Genomic DNA, 16,226 nt, shown 5'->3' with positions numbered 1-16,226 from the left:
CAACTGGTTGGGAAAGCTTTTCAGTTCCACATCTCTAGGGGACCCTTCCAGCCAAGAGAGGGGGAAAGAAAAGCAATTAAACCCCACAAATACCTGCTGACAATATCCTTTTGCATTCATCAAACTTAATTCGATTTAAGGTTCTAAATGTAAATCTCACGGTAAGATTCAGAAGTAGTCAAAATGACGCTATAAAGCCTAATCCTAAAATCCTCGGTAGGATTAAATTTCTTGTTCCATGGACACACATCTCGATAAGCGGCAGCAGCTTCCCAAGAAAGAGAAGAAACGTTGTAAATGAGAGTTCTACTGGCCAGTTCTTAAAATGCATTTGATTGGTTATATTTACTCAGCTGAAAACCAGCAGCCAATGGACTCTTCTGTTCTCACGTTTCTAAAGCTGGATTGTGCTCGGTTGATCGGGTCACTGGCAAGTCGAAGCTTTCGGTTTCCCAGGCTTGTTTCTCCGAAGCTGTGGGAAGAATACAGCTAATTCATCAACTGTGGCCGGAGTTCTTGCTTCCTGGGCAGGGAGTCCCTCCATTCCTGGTTTCAGTGACATACACAGATACAAGGTACATTTCTTTTTATTGCTACTGTTTATCATATGCTAATTTGTGCCTGGCAGAGCTTGTCAGGTTGAGAAGTTTTTATCTCTGTGAAAGAAATGCATGATTTGGGGATGGAAAACAATTGACTGAAAATGTTTTTGGCCAGTGGGCTACACAAGGGCAAGTGATGATGGCTCAGCCCTTACTTTTACCTCGTGTAAATGGTTATCATTCATTGTCTCTCTGTCCTTTACTCTGCTTTGTGGAGTGTTTTTCTTTCAATGCCCTTGTAGGTTTGATAATAAAAGCACAAAGAACTGAAATACATTCAAATCCTTTAAGAGACAGAATGGTAGTTTCTATTCTATAATATTCAGGTGCTGATACCAGTCCTATCGTAGGTGCGCCTAGAGGTCTTAAACTCCCATCCTCTTTGATGTATTCATCTGTGCCCTGTCCCCACGACAGATTCAGATGCTGGAAGCTGGAGTTTCCAAAGGAGTTTTTGTAAAGGGCTATAACTGATGAGTTTCCTGACAACCTCTACTACACACAATCCTTCATGGACATGGCTTATAATTAGGGTGACCGATATGCCGATTTTATAGGGGCAGTCCCGATTTTTGGGTCTTTTTCTGATATAGGCTCCTATTACCCCCCACCCTCTGTCCCGATTTTTCACACTTGCTGTCTGGTCACCCTATTTATAATGCTATCAACCCCTTTTTCTCTCTGCAAGGCTGAATGCCATAGCACACCAGTGGGTTGCAGAATTAGCCGACTTAAACTTCAGAGTCAAATATTGTCCAGATAAATCTGATGTGGAGGCAGATAACCTACCCAGGAGTCCCCTTATGCAAAAATGTGACAGAATGCATTGAAGAGACAAGCAAAGATGTTTTGATTAATGCTGTCTTATAGTGCATGGATGTACATAGAGATGTCAAGGTACTTTGGTTGGCAGCTATTGCTAGCTGCCTTTTGGCAGCAGACTTCTCCAGGGGCATTGAACCCAGGGCCGGCTCCAGGCACCAGCTTATCAAGCAGGTGCTTGGGGCGGCAACTCTGGAGCGGGGCGGCACTTTCAGGTATTCGGCGGCAATTCGGCGAAGGGTCTCTCACTCCCACTTGGAGCAAGGGCTTCCTGCTGAATTGCCACAGATCGTGGCTTTTTTTTTTTTTTTTGCTGTTGCGGCGGCAAAACCCCTGGAGCCCGCCATGATTGAACCCATCACAATGCCNTGGATCTTGGGGGTCCCCGGGTAAGGTTTTGGGGGGACTAGAGTGTACCAGGCACTGGAATTCCTTGTTGGTGGCAGCGCTACAAGTACTAAGCTGGTAACTGAGCTTAGAGGAATTCATGCTGGTACCCCATCTTTTGGATGCTAAGGTTCAGAGTGGGGAATTATACCATGACATAGCTGCAATTTGAGTACACTACCATTAGAATGGGTGGAGGAAGACTAGATAATTGATGATATTTCTCCCATGTTTTATGTTCCCAAATCTTTCCCATAGTCAGGAAAATCTCCCTTTCATTTCAGTGAATTTCTTTTTTGTATGTAGTAAAATACATTCAGATTTCAAAGGTAATTTATCAGCTCCCAGAAAGTAACATGCTTCCCTAGATACGTTTAATCTCTCAAAAAGCAGAATTAAAAAATGCCCCATCCATCATTCCTGGGCGTTAGTCGTACTGGAGATAACAGAACTTCATAGAAATCACAGAGGCTGGCACTACACACCCAGCAATTCACCTGGAGCAGAGGCATGTTGCCAGGTGCTCTAAAAGAAACAAGAACTTTTCTTTATAGCAAGTGTGGCAACTGGTTGGGAAAGCTTTTCAGTTCCACATCTCTAGCGGACCCTTACAGCCAAGAGAGAGGAAAGGAGTAACAAATTCAACCCTACAAGTACCTGACAGTATCCTTTTGCACTCATCAAACTTAATTCAATGTAAGGTTCAAATGCAAATCTCAGTGTAAGATTCAGAAGTAAGCAAAATCACACTATAAAATGTGTTTATTCTAAAATACTCAGCAGAGTTAAACTTTGTTTGTCCAACACACATCTCGATAAAGAGATGTCTCAGTCTAACTGACACTGGTTTTCCAAGAAAGAGAAGAAACATTGTAAATGAGAGTTCTACTGGCCAGTTCTTAAAATGCATTTGATTGGTTATACTTATTCAGCTGAAAACCAGCAGCCAATGGAATCTTCTGTTCTCACACTTCTAAAACAATGGATTGTGCTCAGTTGACCTGGGTATTAACAAATCAAAACTTCTGGCTTCACAGGCTGGCTTTCCCCAAGCTGCAGAAAGATTACAGCTAATTCATCAACTGCAGCAGGAGTTCTTGCTTCCTGGGCAGCAAATCCATCTGTTTCTGTGACATACACAGATACAAGGTACATTTATTTTTATTGCTTCACAGTTTGTTTTGGTTTGTGTCATATGGCAAGTTGTGCCTGGCATGGTTTATCAGGTTTAGAAGTTTTAATCTCTGTGAAAGAAATGCACCATTAGGGGTTGAAAAACAATTGACTGAAAATGTTTTTGTCCAATGGGCTACACAAGGGCAAGTGATGATGGCTCAGCCCTTACTTTTACCTCCTATAAATTGTTATAATTCATTGTCTCTCTGTCCTTTACTCTGCTTCCTGAAGCGTTTTGTTGTCAATGCCCTTCTGGGTTTGATAATAAAAGCATGAAGAACTGAAATACATTGAAATCCTTTAGAGACGGAATGGTAGTTTCTATTCTATAATATTCAGGTGCTGATATCAGTCCCATCGTAGCTGTGCCTAGAGGTCTTAAACTCCCATCCTCCTTGATGTATTTATCTGTGCCCTGTCTTCATGACGGATTCAGATGCTGGAAGCTGGAGTTTCCAAAGGAGTTTTGTAAAGGGCTGTAACTGACGAGATTCCCAACAACCTCTATTACACACAATCCTTTGTGGACATGATTTATAATGCTATCAACCTCTTTTTCTCTCGGCAAGGCTGAATGCCATAGCACACCAGTGAGTTGCAGAATTAGCTGAGTTTAACTTCAGAGTCAAATATTGTCCAGAGAAATCTGATGTGGAGACAAATAACCTACACAGAAGTCCCCTTATGCAAAAATGTGATAGAATGCATTGAAGAGACTAGCAAAGATGTTTTGATTAATGTTGTCTTATGGTGTATGGATATACTCAGAGATGGCAAGGTGCTTTGGTTGGCAGCTATTGCTAGCTGCCTTTTGGCAGCAGGAGACTTCTCCAGGGACATTGAACCCATCACAATGCCTCTTCCACAAGAAGACATTTTTGGAAGCCCAGAAGGAAAATCCAGCTATTGCTAAATTTCTTCATTGTTAGTTATAGCGGGGAAAGCCTATTAACCAAGATAACGGGAGGATACAAAATACCTATTTCTGTTTCTTATCCTGCATTCTGTTCAAGATGGATGTAAAAATCGGTAAATGAAGTGATATTGATTTCTGGTATCAAGATTATGCAAAATGATAAAACCTTGGATATAGAACAATGTATAGGTTTTTGTATTTAGCAGGTTTTTTTCTAAATAGCGTGCGATATGCCCAGTGACTTTGTATTATGTGGTTTTACCATTGATCATATAGGCAGTGTTATTTCATAAGATATGAATATCTTTGGGACTATAAATGGCTCAGGCCTGGCTATCCTGTCAGATTGCAGAACTCAGCTGCCACAGAGAATTCCTGCTTGACTGGCCCTCATCTGGTATTTGAGGGACCCAGGTTCCCATTCCTGGTCTGAAACCAGGCAGAGCAGTGACTTGAACTTGAGTCTCCCACATGTGTGCCCAAACCACAGGCCACACAGTAGTTCTTATGCTCTCTGTGTGGCCCAATGAATGTTAAATTGCTTCTACACAGTGGAAGAGCTTCAACAAGACAGAATGAAATTTGAAAGGTGGTTCTCATTTTACAGGGTATTAAGTGTCCCCTTTTTAGTTTTTACTAAAATGTTTTTGAAGTTTTAAATTATTTTTCCTGGTATTTTTGTCACTTTCATATTTGGGGGGACAGGGTTCCCCCCTTTTTTCTCTTCCCCACCCCCATAGATATTTCAGAGGGGAGAGACAATTTTCAAAAATGAGTGAAGAGAAAAACCAGGGAGGACAGAGGGTAGCAGTAAATAAGAAAAAACAAAAAATGTATAGTAAAAAGTATTTTAAAATAACAAAAAAAGAAAATGCCACATTTTGTAATGTATAAGTGACATTTTTTGACAAATAGTCAGTTTAAAAAAAGGTATTTTTGACAAAAAATAATTTGACACATTTTAACCAGCCCTGCTGTAAACATGGGCCCAGATAATCAGCTGCTGCAGATCAGCATAGCCCAGTTCCCTTCTGATTTCCAGCACTAGATGATCTGGCCCACGTCGTATTTCCTCCCACAAATCCGTTACTCTGCTTTTTACATTTACCACCTATACCGAAGACCAAGACACTTGAAAAGCAAAGTTCGCTGACTCATACTGAACATGAAGTATCTTTGCCCTTAGCTGATTCCAAAGGCTAGAACTTCAGTACCTAACTTGAGTAATATTTAATGGAGTTAATTAGATAGTTAGTGGAGTTTGATCTTAAGGCTAATGTAACAAAGTGAATTTGCCTAATCCCTTTAGGTGCCAGTTTGCTGGAACATGGCTGTGCGTTTGTTCGAGGCACGAGATCATGCAGTTTCATATCAGAAATACAGATTCTCTCCCCCTGAAAATCTCCAAAGTGTCATCTTCTCCTACCTGGAAGAAAAGGTAAGTGACGCTCTCCCTAGTCTGAGAATACATGTTATTAATTCTACTGTGGAGAAGACCTATAGAATGCAATGGGAGTGAAACCAATAGGATACCACAGACATTACTCTAATTACCTGGAGAATCAGAGCCTTTACTCTGTGACTAGGACTGTGTATGTGTATAGGGGTGTAAAGAGGACTAAGATTTGACTCTTCATAAGAATTTGTGCTCGACTTGCTGAGACGTGTCTGTTCTCCCCTCAGAAAGAAGACCCCATTCGGCTGGCAGTGGATGTCGGCTGCGGGTCGGGACAAAGCACTCGCGTACTCGCAGCTCATTTTGAGAAGGTGGTTGGAACAGATATCAGTGAAGCTCAAATAGAGGAAGCTAAACAAGCTGCCTCCTTCCCAAATGTTTCTTACCAGTAAGTGTTCCGTAAAAGGATGCTTTCCCATCGGTGTGTCCAAAGTGCTGACCGTTGCACACAGCAGCACTTTGTGAACAGCACAGATACAGGCCAGTATTTTCAAACAAGGTCAGTCGTTCTTAGGTTTCAAACATATTGGACCTGCTTTTTCACAAAGTACCCAGAACTCACGACTCTATCTGAAGTCAGCAGGAGCTGCAGGTGCTCAACTTCTGAAAATCAGGTTGTTCCTAATTAAATGCCTAAATGTGGATTTTGGAGCTCCAATTTTGAAAACTTGGGCTGACATTCTTAGGCCAAATCACTCTTCAGTTCCAAGAGAACAAAAAAGTTAGACTTTTCAATGTCAGATTTTCAACAACACCACATTTCTTCTCAGAAGAGTCCACACGTGATAAGTTTCATGCATGTGAGGCCACAGTAGAGACTCCTCCTTCCCATTTGAAATATCTTCCCTGTTTCCCTTTATAGTGTATGCCCTGCAGAGGAGCTGCCATTTGCGGATGGCTCTGTGGACCTCATTACTGCTTTTACAGCTGCCCACTGGTTTGATATGCCGAAGTTCATGAAAGAAGTGGATCGAGTTCTCAGGCCACATGGCTGTGTGGCCCTTAGCACCTACACTACAAACTTCAGTATGCACTATAAAGACTGCTCAAAGAGGCTTACAGAAATCTTCACTGAGGTGGGAGAAGAAAACAGTCCTTTAAAAAGCAAACACTCCATATGGTGGGAAGTGTATAGTATATTTTAAGGTTGCCAGACACTTTCATATATAAGACCCTGTTTTCAGCTGTTTATAACTTTGCTGGACCTTAAGTGTTTGGGCTGAAATGTTCCTTTCTGCCTGTCTGACACAGCAAAAACAGTCAGCCATTCCCAAAAAACAGAAATAGAGAAAAATAGGTGCCTTTGCCCATTTCAAAACAAATTCTTATTCACATTGTGTTGAGAAACTCTAGCTCCTCCTTGCGGTTTGAAATTTGCAGAAGGGTTGTGCGAGGCATGTGCCTTTGATTTTTTCCCATGGGAAAACTACCTGAACTTGGCCAAGTTATAAGTCTTTGAAAAATTTCAACTTGAAAATTCTCAGTAGAGGGTTTGGCAGCTAAATTTTCCAAAGATTCCATCTGCGATAAGCATGCTCCAGCTCTTCACAGTTCCCGCTGCTCGCCCAGCGACTGTGACTGCACCACTCCCATGCAGCAACTGAGTATGCTCCATCCTGAAGTTGTTGGGGCTGAGCTGGAGGTTCCCTGCTGCAAGTCAGTGTGGTGCTGGGCACCAGTCCTCAGAACAGGCAGCACGCCTGGCTCAATTCAGAGAGGACATGAGTCATGGTGGTGAAGGTAGAGGAAGTAGATTGGGACAAGGAGCTTTGGGAGGGTGAAGAGTCTGGGACTGGGAGCCAGTGAGAACAGAGTAATTGGCCACAGAGCAAGCTACATGTTAGTGGCTAGCACTGGTTGGGCAAGGGGAGTGGAACAAGGTGCCTGAGAGTGAGATGGGGGAGCAAGTGGGAGAAGTCTGAGGTGGAATGAGGAGCTTTAGGGTGGAGGCTGGGATGTGTAATGTTTGTGAAGCACTCAAACATTATAGTGTTTTCTAACTGTGCATGGCAGCGTTTGAATAGGGTATACAGGAAATAAGGCCACACGGACAATGAGGATAAAGAAAAATATTGAATAGTTACACGTTATGTGAGCATTGCCCATCTTGCGCACTGAGTGAGATGGGTCCTGTGGGAAAAAATAGTATCCAATCATGTAACTTAAAGACTGTATTATAGTAGAGCAGATGTACAAGGTGGGAAAATTAAGGTTACACAAAGAACTTTAATTCTGGCATTTTGAATCCATGGAAGTAAGCAAGAGTTGTTTAACTCCACTGGGATTTGGATCCAGCCCTTATGGAATGGTGCTGGGTGAAGTCGTATATTTGGGAAGGCTGGCTTGTGTTCAGGCAGCTTCCATCACATAAAACCCATTCCCAGACAAAAAGTACCCTCACATTGAGGTATGGCTCAGGGTACATATGAATAACTTAGGATACAATACATTAGTGGTTGTAATTATCCCATAACGAAGTATTACAAACCCAGGACATTCAGAGTTAGTGTTAGACTTTCCTTCCTTAGATTAAGGAAATGACTCAGGCAAGGTACCTGAAAAACATTAATTCTGTCCTCTATTGATACCATGTAATGCTCATAGAATTCTGACAAAGGCATTATAATGCTATGGGCTCTTTAGATTAAACTGCTTGTGAAGGCATGTTATATTTCTGTCTTCCCCTGCCTCCATTGTGTCACTCTGTTAGGTGGCCATTTTGAGGAGGGTTTCTATCTCCCATTGCTCTCAATGAGAGTAAGGCTGCAGGAAGCCTGAACAAAAATGACTGCTGTCTCCATTCACTTGGTTATCACAATATTCCTGTCTGCCTCCTGATGGCACAGGTGGCCACTATCTTCCCTAAGGTGGCTTCATTCTCAATGGGTGGTCAGTGATCATTTTGATAGAGGGCATCTTAACTGAGGTCAGCCTTATGGGCACAGTCCCAGTAAGAACAATGGAAGAGGTTATGTCCACCATTTTGAAAGAGGGCAGTTTTTCATGGATATTCTCTGTAAAAGAACATTACTATACAAACACAGCAGAAAGAGATTCTGTCCAGTGCAAACAATGGTGAGTGTGTGGGTGGAGGGACGGCGGGAAGGAAATGACTATTAAACCCAAAATAAAATTGTTCAAATGTAGCCGATTCACACAACTTCTGCGAGTATTATATATAGGGAAAGTCTGAAGGGTCTGTATTATTCCATTATTCTCCTGTGTAGCTCTAACTTCCCCTCAGGCCAGGCAGCTCTGAATCAGAGAATGCAGCTCAGATGGAGTGGAGGATCAAGGCCTTACGTAACATTTTTGCTGTTTCTGTTCTGACTTTACAGACCCAGAACCTCCTTCTTAAATATGCAGATAAAAAAGTAAATCTTGTCATTGCAGAGTATAAAGAGGTGTTTGAGTCTGTGCCTTTTCCAGACAAGAAGAGGTGAGAAGACAAGGACAAAATGAATTGTATGTAATCTCTTGTATTGTGGGTTGTGTGAGCCCTGGAATATTGGGCACTTAGACGGCATTCATTGGTGTTCATTTTGAGACTGCAGGTTGCAGAAGATTCGTAGAGTTTAAAGCTAGCAGGTAGCCCTGAGATCATTTGGCCCAATGTCCTTCAAACACATCTCCAGTCCCTGATCTGTCTGGTTCATCTGTGTGGCCTCTTCATCAAATGAGAGAGGTTTCCCCATAACCAAATGTCCAAAAAGGGGAAGGGATAACAGATCATGCCCCACATCTTAATAATCCACATGAGCCAGGTCCTCAGCTTATATAAATCAGCACAGCTCCATTGCCCTCCAGGCTTACTTCTCCAATCCTCTGGTTTCTTCCCACTCTTGCAGAGTTACCCAGATCTTAGACAAAATTCCCATGTCTGTTTCTGGGGTGACCGGGTTTTTCCAGTCCTTCTCCATGTATCAAGCCCTTCTGAGAAGCGACCCTGAAGGAGCAAAATCCCTCCTCCAAAAAACTGAACAAAGGTAAAAACAAGTTAAGAAAACAAGCAGAGTGTGGGCAGCTTCCTTGTATGACATAGGTGAAGAGTGAGGTCACAACAACTCCTCCAACACTGGGGGGGATGGGGGCAGTCATTGCACTGGTGCAGCCATCTTTGCTGTGGTCAGTATTGTGAGCCGTTGGCTTTTTATGGTCCAGATCCTTGGCTGGCTTAAATCAGCAAAGCCCCATTAACTTCAGTAGTGCTATACCGACTTTAACCAGCTGGGGATATGGCCAAGTATTTCTACCAGAATCCGTTATATGCATTGCTGTCACTGGTGAAGTCTAGCTTGATACTTCGTAAAATAGGCAGCTTAGCTAATTTCCTCCTTCTGGTACTTGATACTGAGTACTTCTAGGACATCCTCAAGTTTGATTAACAAAGGAATAAAATATTGAGAGCTTGAGCTTCTAGTTCCATTTTAAACCCAGTAAACCACAATTTCTTGAGACTGAAGCCAGCATGCAACCCTTCATACAAACCCAGTAACACCAAAAGGAGTTGCAGGTATGGGCAGCCTACCATATGGTCCTTAGTAATTATGGTTAGTGACTGGCGGAGGTAATGTGCTAAAACTGCTTTAGATATAAGAAGTTTCTCTTGAATTACCTTTTGTGTATCAATTTTTCTGGTAAGAGTAGAGTGGTTTTGGTGGGACAGATAAGTCTTAGGGCTTGTCTACACTAGCTCTTACATCAATGTAACTTTCATCGCTCAGGGGAGTGAAAAAGCACCCCACTCAGCAACGTAAGTTACATCGACTTAAAGCACTGTCTACGCCACACTATGTTGGCAGAAGACAATCTCTCACTGATACAGCTTCCACCTCTCATTGAGGTGCAGTGATTATGTGGACAGGAGAGCACTCTTCTGTTGGCATAGCATGTCTTCACTGATGTAGTGCAGTAGTGAAGACAAAGTCTGAGGCTGCGATGCTAAGAACTGGCTGTCACCTGTGCCTCTGGTAGGACAGGAGTCTGTCTATACAATAAGAAAGTAAGGACCCTTCCTCCATTTCTTGTTTCAGGTTCCTGGAGACCATGGGAGTTTGCTCTAATGAAACCCAGGTAGAGATCTGGATGAGGAGTGCTTGTGTTCTGGGCTGTAAGGTGCCGTGAATGGAAAATCCAGCAACGACCCTGTAGTCAGAAGAATAATCTCATGTTTGGTATTTACTTATAACTGATGTTATCACCTTTAAAATATTTGATTAAGATCCCAGTAAAGTCAATGATAAAACTCCCTCCTTTTCAATGGGAGACAATGGAAGCACAAAGTCAAATAGTATCAATATTAGAAGGGCTTTCATGGGGTGTTTTTTTCCTATTTAAAGAGGAAAAGCTCAGTATTCTGTCTGGCCATCGTTCAAAGAGCATTGGAAGAAATCAAGGATCTTTTGCCACATAGAAGACTGCGGAGATTGGATCATATATGGAATATGTAATAAACATTGTGTTACCTAACAGCTGAGAGATTTTTAGAAGGCTTTATGATCCTACTGAGTGAAAATAGCTTGCAGCAAGATCAACTGCTATATGTAATTCCATGTCAATGGGGTAAGCAAATAGGAACAGCAATAATGTTGTAGTGTTATAGTAATAACACTTCACAAGCGTCTTTCATCCAGAGCCCTCAAAGAGCTGTACCAGGCAGATAAATATTACTGTCTGCACTCCACATTAAGTGAAGTAGAGACCAGCCCAAAACATGCCAATTACAGAATTTATTACAGGCTACAGATTTTCAAAAGAACTTGGCTTCCATTTAGGCACTAAAATAACTGATGGGATTTTCTAGGAATCTCAGCACCTTGGGTGCCTAGCTGTGTGTGACAATCTGGCCATGAATGAGCTCTTTTGAAAATCTGACTCAATTTGTGAGTGCTGAGCACTTGAAAATCTGGCCCTAAGTGTCTAAGATAGAATTAATGAGAGTGACTTACCATTACTATGATGGATTTGGAGCTATGTAATAATCTAAGAATGTTGAGATGTAGTAATTTTATGAACACTGTCACTGGTCAGTGAGGGGAAGTTATTGTATTTTGGCTTAAGACGTTCCTGTAGAATGTATTGATCTAGTCAAATAGGGGACGGCAGGAAAAACAACCAAGAAAGCAACGCAATAGCCACATACAAGCAAACCTCCCAACAAACACTGGGTGTCAATTAGAGAACAATAACCTACTTCCAGGCTCCAGCTCAAAGTGATGCTGTTTTGCCAAGCTTGGAGCTTAGAGATCAAAAGAACACTAAACAGTTAAAAAGCACCTATCACTAGAGGATAGATATGCATCTGGAGGAGTCGCAGACAAGATATGCATATAGACAGGTTTATTATTTAAAGATTTTTCTCTTCAGTGCTGTGGTTCTAAATATAGACTTTGCTTTAAGAAGGCTGCCTGGTCACTGGTTAACACTGTCACTGCTTCCTGAGGGCACAGGCACTGAAGATGAATCAGGTGAGGTAATCACAGTTTAGGGCCAAGGCTGCAGGCCCCTGCATTGTGGGAGAATCGCGTAATTCTCCCCCTAAAGAGAGTGACAGCTTGAGACCTGAGTAGGTGTGCACTCAGAGGCCAGGTGGGGTCAGAGGTGCAGTTAACCTGGTAACTGTGACATATATGGTGGCAGCATGGTGGGATGGTGAGAGATTTGAACTTCTAGTAAGTGCCAACGGCAGGGAAAGCAAGTACTATTGTAGGAAAAAGCAAAAAGAATGTGTCTTGTGGCCTTTTCTGGAAATGAATAGGAAAGGGCAGGAAAGATGAGCTATGACTGTGCTAAACTCCCAAGAGATGACAAGGCCACAGCTGTTTACCCTGTTGTATTCTGAGAATCAGAAAAGGAATTTCAGAGGAACCTAACCACACTAAGTAAATGGATAACATTGTGGTGGATTAAATTCAGCATTGATAAAGACAAGGTAACACACCGTGGAAGGGATCATTTGAATTACTCATACACATTGCTGGGTTCCAAGTTAATCGTATCGGCTCCAGAGAGAGACCTCAGCATCAGTGGAGAGGAGCAAACAAAATATTTGGATGCATAAGTAGTGGGGTTGAAAGTAATACAGCCTCCCCAGGAACCCTGTGCTCAATTCTGGGCACTCTGCTTCAGAAAGGAGATAGCAGACAAAAGTGTTCACAAATGGGTGATGAAATGGTTAGACATCTGCAGAAGCTTTTGAAGGAAGAAATCTGATACTGGCCACTGCTGTAAACAGGCTACTAAAAAGGATGGACCACTGATCTGATGCGCTATAGCATTTTTTGGCTTCCCATGGTGAGGCAGTGTCTCAGCTTCTCATGTAGCGCTGTCATAAATCTGTCCATTTTAAAAAATATATATATATATAGTCCCAATGGATGAAATTATATAGGGGGTCAGCATAGCCCATGAACTGCTTATTTTGTTCTGGCCCTTTGCATGAGGTGACTGTCCCCTACTGAAAACAGGATAGCACCACTGCCTGGTCCCTTTTTGATCGGGCACTCCAGTCGAAAACCAGACATCTGGACACCCTAAGCATGGGGCCTGCTTTTGAAGATAGTTTGCAAAATACAGACTTGGGGGTTAAATTCAAAATGCAGTGTTAGGGTGTGAAGAGCACTGGCCCCTCCTACATCCCATTTAAGCCCTATTGCAAGGGCTTTAAGTGGTACATAGGCCTTGTTCTGGGTTTGTGCAAAGGGGGTGATTTTACCCCGAGCTGATCGTTTGCAGAAATCAGTCACTTTCTCTAGTGCAAATGAGTGATTGAGAAGCTACTGTGTTTGTACCTTTTCCACTTCAGTTATTAGGGCTCTCTATTCCTTCTCTCTCGGTGTTCAATTTTGTCTTCCAGCTTGCATGAGCATGGCTGGACCCAACATTGTAAAACATTGCACCTGTTATCCCCCCCCCCCCCTTCACACACACAGATACATACATACACACACAAAGAGGTCCGGAAGGGGTTAATGTGGACCTCAGAGCCTATTAACATACCTCACAGCACCTGGGAGAAAGAGAAAGCCAGGCTGAAGGGTGTGATTGCTGACTATAAACCAAGAAGTTTGCACCAGAAAGGTGGTTAGATTCTCTGGGACCAGAAGAAGGACTAGCAAGTACGAGGGTAGGAAAGGAAAATGAAGACTATTACATAACAGTAAAATCCCTAGGTGAGGACATACAAATAGAGGATATGTATCCCCTGAGGATTTGAGAATGGATCTCCTCCCCACCCCCTCCCCAAAATGCTGGAAATATAGTAAGAACAAGGAAACTACCTGGTAGAGACTTGTTAGTGAAATGTGAAAACAAAAACAAGAGAGAAGCTCCTTCAGATAAAGGCGCTAGGTAGAATAAAAATTAACTGTCTGCTGCCCAAATTCTTAACAGAAACTGAGGGATGGTATATGGTGTGTCAACTGAAATGTGAGAAGAAAGAGCAAGGAATAGGTGAAGATAAGGTGATAACTGCTAGCAGGTTAATTAGCAGGAGAGGTGATAGTAAACCCTCCACAGCTCTGCTGGTCACATTTAAGGGAAAGATGCTGCCAAACAGAGTAATTTTAGGGCAGGGGTTCTCAACCTTTTTCTTTTCCACCCCCCACCCCCAACATGCTATAAAAACTCCACAGCCCACCTGTGCTACAACAACTGGTTTTCTGCATGTAGAAGACAGGGGTGGCATCAAGGGGTACCAAGTATGGCAATTGCCTGGGACCCCATGACACAGAGCCCCCATGAAGCTACATTGCTCAGGCTTCGGCTTCAGCCCTGGGTGGCGGGGCTCAGTGCCCCAGGCTTCAACCCCATGCGATGGGGCTTCGGCTTTCTGCGCTGGCTCCTAGTGAGTCTAATGCTGACCCTGCTTGATAGACACCCTGAAACCTGCTCGTGGGCCCCTGGGGGCCCTGGACCCCAGTTGAGAACCACTGTTTGCTGTTCTGGACTAAGACCTGCCTCTCCTGTGAGATGCTAGGGGTGCCAAAGATTTGGTCATGGAGCAGATAATTGCAAAAGGACAGTAGGGTGCAGTAAGCATGGAGGTGAACATTCATATGAACATTGGGACGAAGGGACAAAACAAAAATGTGGCAACTGGGAACACAGTTCAGCATGTGGAGGGTCTACTGAGGCAGAGTGAGCTGGAGGAATACAAAATACCAAAATCACTAATAACACTTCATATGTGGAAACTGCTAGGAGATATCTAAAGGGTGGGGGAGAAAACCTGATATGAGAAAAGGAAACCTGATGTGAGGAAAGACAACAAATTAATGAGAAGGAAGTAATGGGTGACATCGGAGTAAAAGGAGATGACCTACTACTTATAGAAACAGAGAGATTCATTGTGTTCATGCCTGAAGTAATACATTGTACATTTCAAACAGGAAAGAAAACAGAGAATATGGGAATTATAATTAAAACTGCCGCTAAGTACCTATGGGCCAGCAGCCTACATAAAGGAAATGTTGAAGGTTAAAAGAATGATGACTATTTTCAGCTGGAATGCCTATAGCCTAATGGCGCAGGGGCTGTGTAGCGAGGCAGTCGGGTTCCCCGCTGCCCCGGAGGGGGATAAGCTGTTCCGGATACCAAAGTGGGCGGAGCCAGTGGAACTTGTGCCCGCCTCCCAGAAGTCAGGGCGCAGGACAGGAAGTACAAGAGCCCAATCCCAGAGCTCACTAGAGGCCCGGCTGCTGGAGAAGCCAGACACTTGTGGCCTAGCTCCTGGTGGGGAGACTCCTGCAGTTGGCGACCTACTTGAGGACTGGCCAGACCCCAGAGACGCTGTTAAGCCTGTCTGGCAGGTTACCCAGAGGAGCTGCCAAGCCCACTGCTTGCTGGGTACCCAGAGAATCCACGGTGCTTGACCCCTTGGAGGACACCGTCCAGACGCAGGTACCTCTAGAGGGGGAGTGTGGAAGTAGCCCGAGGGCAGCCGGCCCCAGTCTGGCTGCAGCACTGCCAGAGCCCATGTCAGTGTGTTGCGGCCAGGATCCCCACTGACACAGCAGCGAGTTTCCCCCGGGCTGGGACGCAGCGGAGTGGGTGGGCCTGTGTCCCCACCCCCACCCAGTGTGTGGGTGTCAGTCTCCCCCTCTCCCAGGTCCTTCGGAGCCAGGGCCTGGGCCTCCTAAACTTATTTGTCTGCACAGCCCCTGGCTGAGGGTCTGAGCCACAGACTCTCCACTGCCTCGCCCTGACCCAGGGCCTGGGCCTGTTGTTTAACTGTTTGCGCCACCCCTGCCTGAGGGTCTGAGCTGCTGACTGTTTGCCGCACAGCCAGGCTAGTTCCTCGACACCCCTGACCAATGTAGCGAGGCGGTCTGGTTCCCTGCTGTCCCAGATGGGGGCGAGCCCTGGCCAAACCCCCTACAGGCAGGAATTAAAGAAAAATACCCAATGACATGAAACCACAGCCTGATATAAGATGCATACAAGAGACTTGGACTAGATGACCTCCTGAGGTCCCTTCTAACCCTGATATTCTGTGACTTGGCATGACAAGAAAAACTGGACTATATGTTCCCAGGATATGGCTTATATAGACATGGCTGCAAAACAGAAAAGGGTAGGGGTGTCTGCACCTTCATTAAGGGGACCTGAACCAACTGAAGTAAAGGTCAAAAGGCTAAATATAAAGCTATTGAGATACTGATACAAAACAACACTGCTTCTCTAAGATTTTATAATGTTTATAACATATAAAAGAAAACTAGAGGCTATGGACTTGAAAGAATTAATTGAAAATGTCACAAGCCCATTCATTATCTGTGGTGATCTGAAGTGAGGAAAATTATAAAAAGGGAAAATGTTAAGAACAATTCTTTGAAAAGAATAATTTAGCAATATTAAATGATGGAGC

General features: G+C 43.7%; 1 protein-coding gene across 3 annotated transcripts; it reads left to right on the top strand.

Moving 5' to 3' along the window:
* Positions 1 to 507: 507 nt before the first annotated feature.
* On the top strand, positions 508 to 10,604 carry LOC116839411 (putative methyltransferase DDB_G0268948). 3 transcript variants are annotated; one of them, XR_004377130.2, is made up of 8 exons: positions 1,987 to 2,960; positions 5,213 to 5,341; positions 5,587 to 5,747; positions 6,222 to 6,435; positions 8,698 to 8,798; positions 9,208 to 9,345; positions 9,724 to 9,872; positions 10,393 to 10,479. XR_004377130.2 is itself a non-coding variant. In XM_032805317.2 (7 exons), the coding sequence occupies exons 2-7, from the start codon at positions 5,231 to 5,233 to the stop codon at positions 10,481 to 10,483; spliced, it is 816 nt and encodes a 271-aa protein (XP_032661208.1). In that variant the 5' UTR covers positions 508 to 575; positions 5,213 to 5,230; the 3' UTR covers positions 10,484 to 10,604. The 3 variants fall into 3 exon arrangements, 2 of the variants coding, with proteins under 2 accessions (XP_032661208.1, XP_032661207.1); XM_032805317.2 differs by lacking the exons at positions 1,987 to 2,960; positions 9,724 to 9,872 and adding an exon at positions 508 to 575 and having other exon boundaries at positions 10,393 to 10,604; XM_032805316.2 differs by lacking the exon at positions 9,724 to 9,872 and having other exon boundaries at positions 1,986 to 2,960; positions 10,393 to 10,604.
* The last annotated feature ends 5,622 nt before the right edge of the window (positions 10,605 to 16,226 follow it).

Source organism: Chelonoidis abingdonii, chromosome 10 (genome assembly GCF_003597395.2).
Source record: "Chelonoidis abingdonii isolate Lonesome George chromosome 10, CheloAbing_2.0, whole genome shotgun sequence".
NCBI lineage: Eukaryota > Metazoa > Chordata > Testudines > Testudinidae > Chelonoidis > Chelonoidis abingdonii.
Note: the sequence above shows the minus strand (reverse complement) of the source record. Positions and strands in the feature narration are given on the sequence as shown.

Bases quoted from the DNA above. Each gene is read 5' to 3' on its own strand.
- LOC116839411 (XM_032805317.2), top strand. From the start codon at position 5,231: ATGGCTGTGCGTTTGTTCGAGGCACGAGATCATGCAGTTTCATATCAG. The intron at 5,342-5,586 runs GTAAGTGACGCT...TTCTCCCCTCAG, and splicing joins TCTCCTACCTGGAAGAAAAG to AAAGAAGACCCCATTCGGCT. The intron at 6,436-8,697 runs GTGGGAGAAGAA...CTGACTTTACAG, and splicing joins TTACAGAAATCTTCACTGAG to ACCCAGAACCTCCTTCTTAA.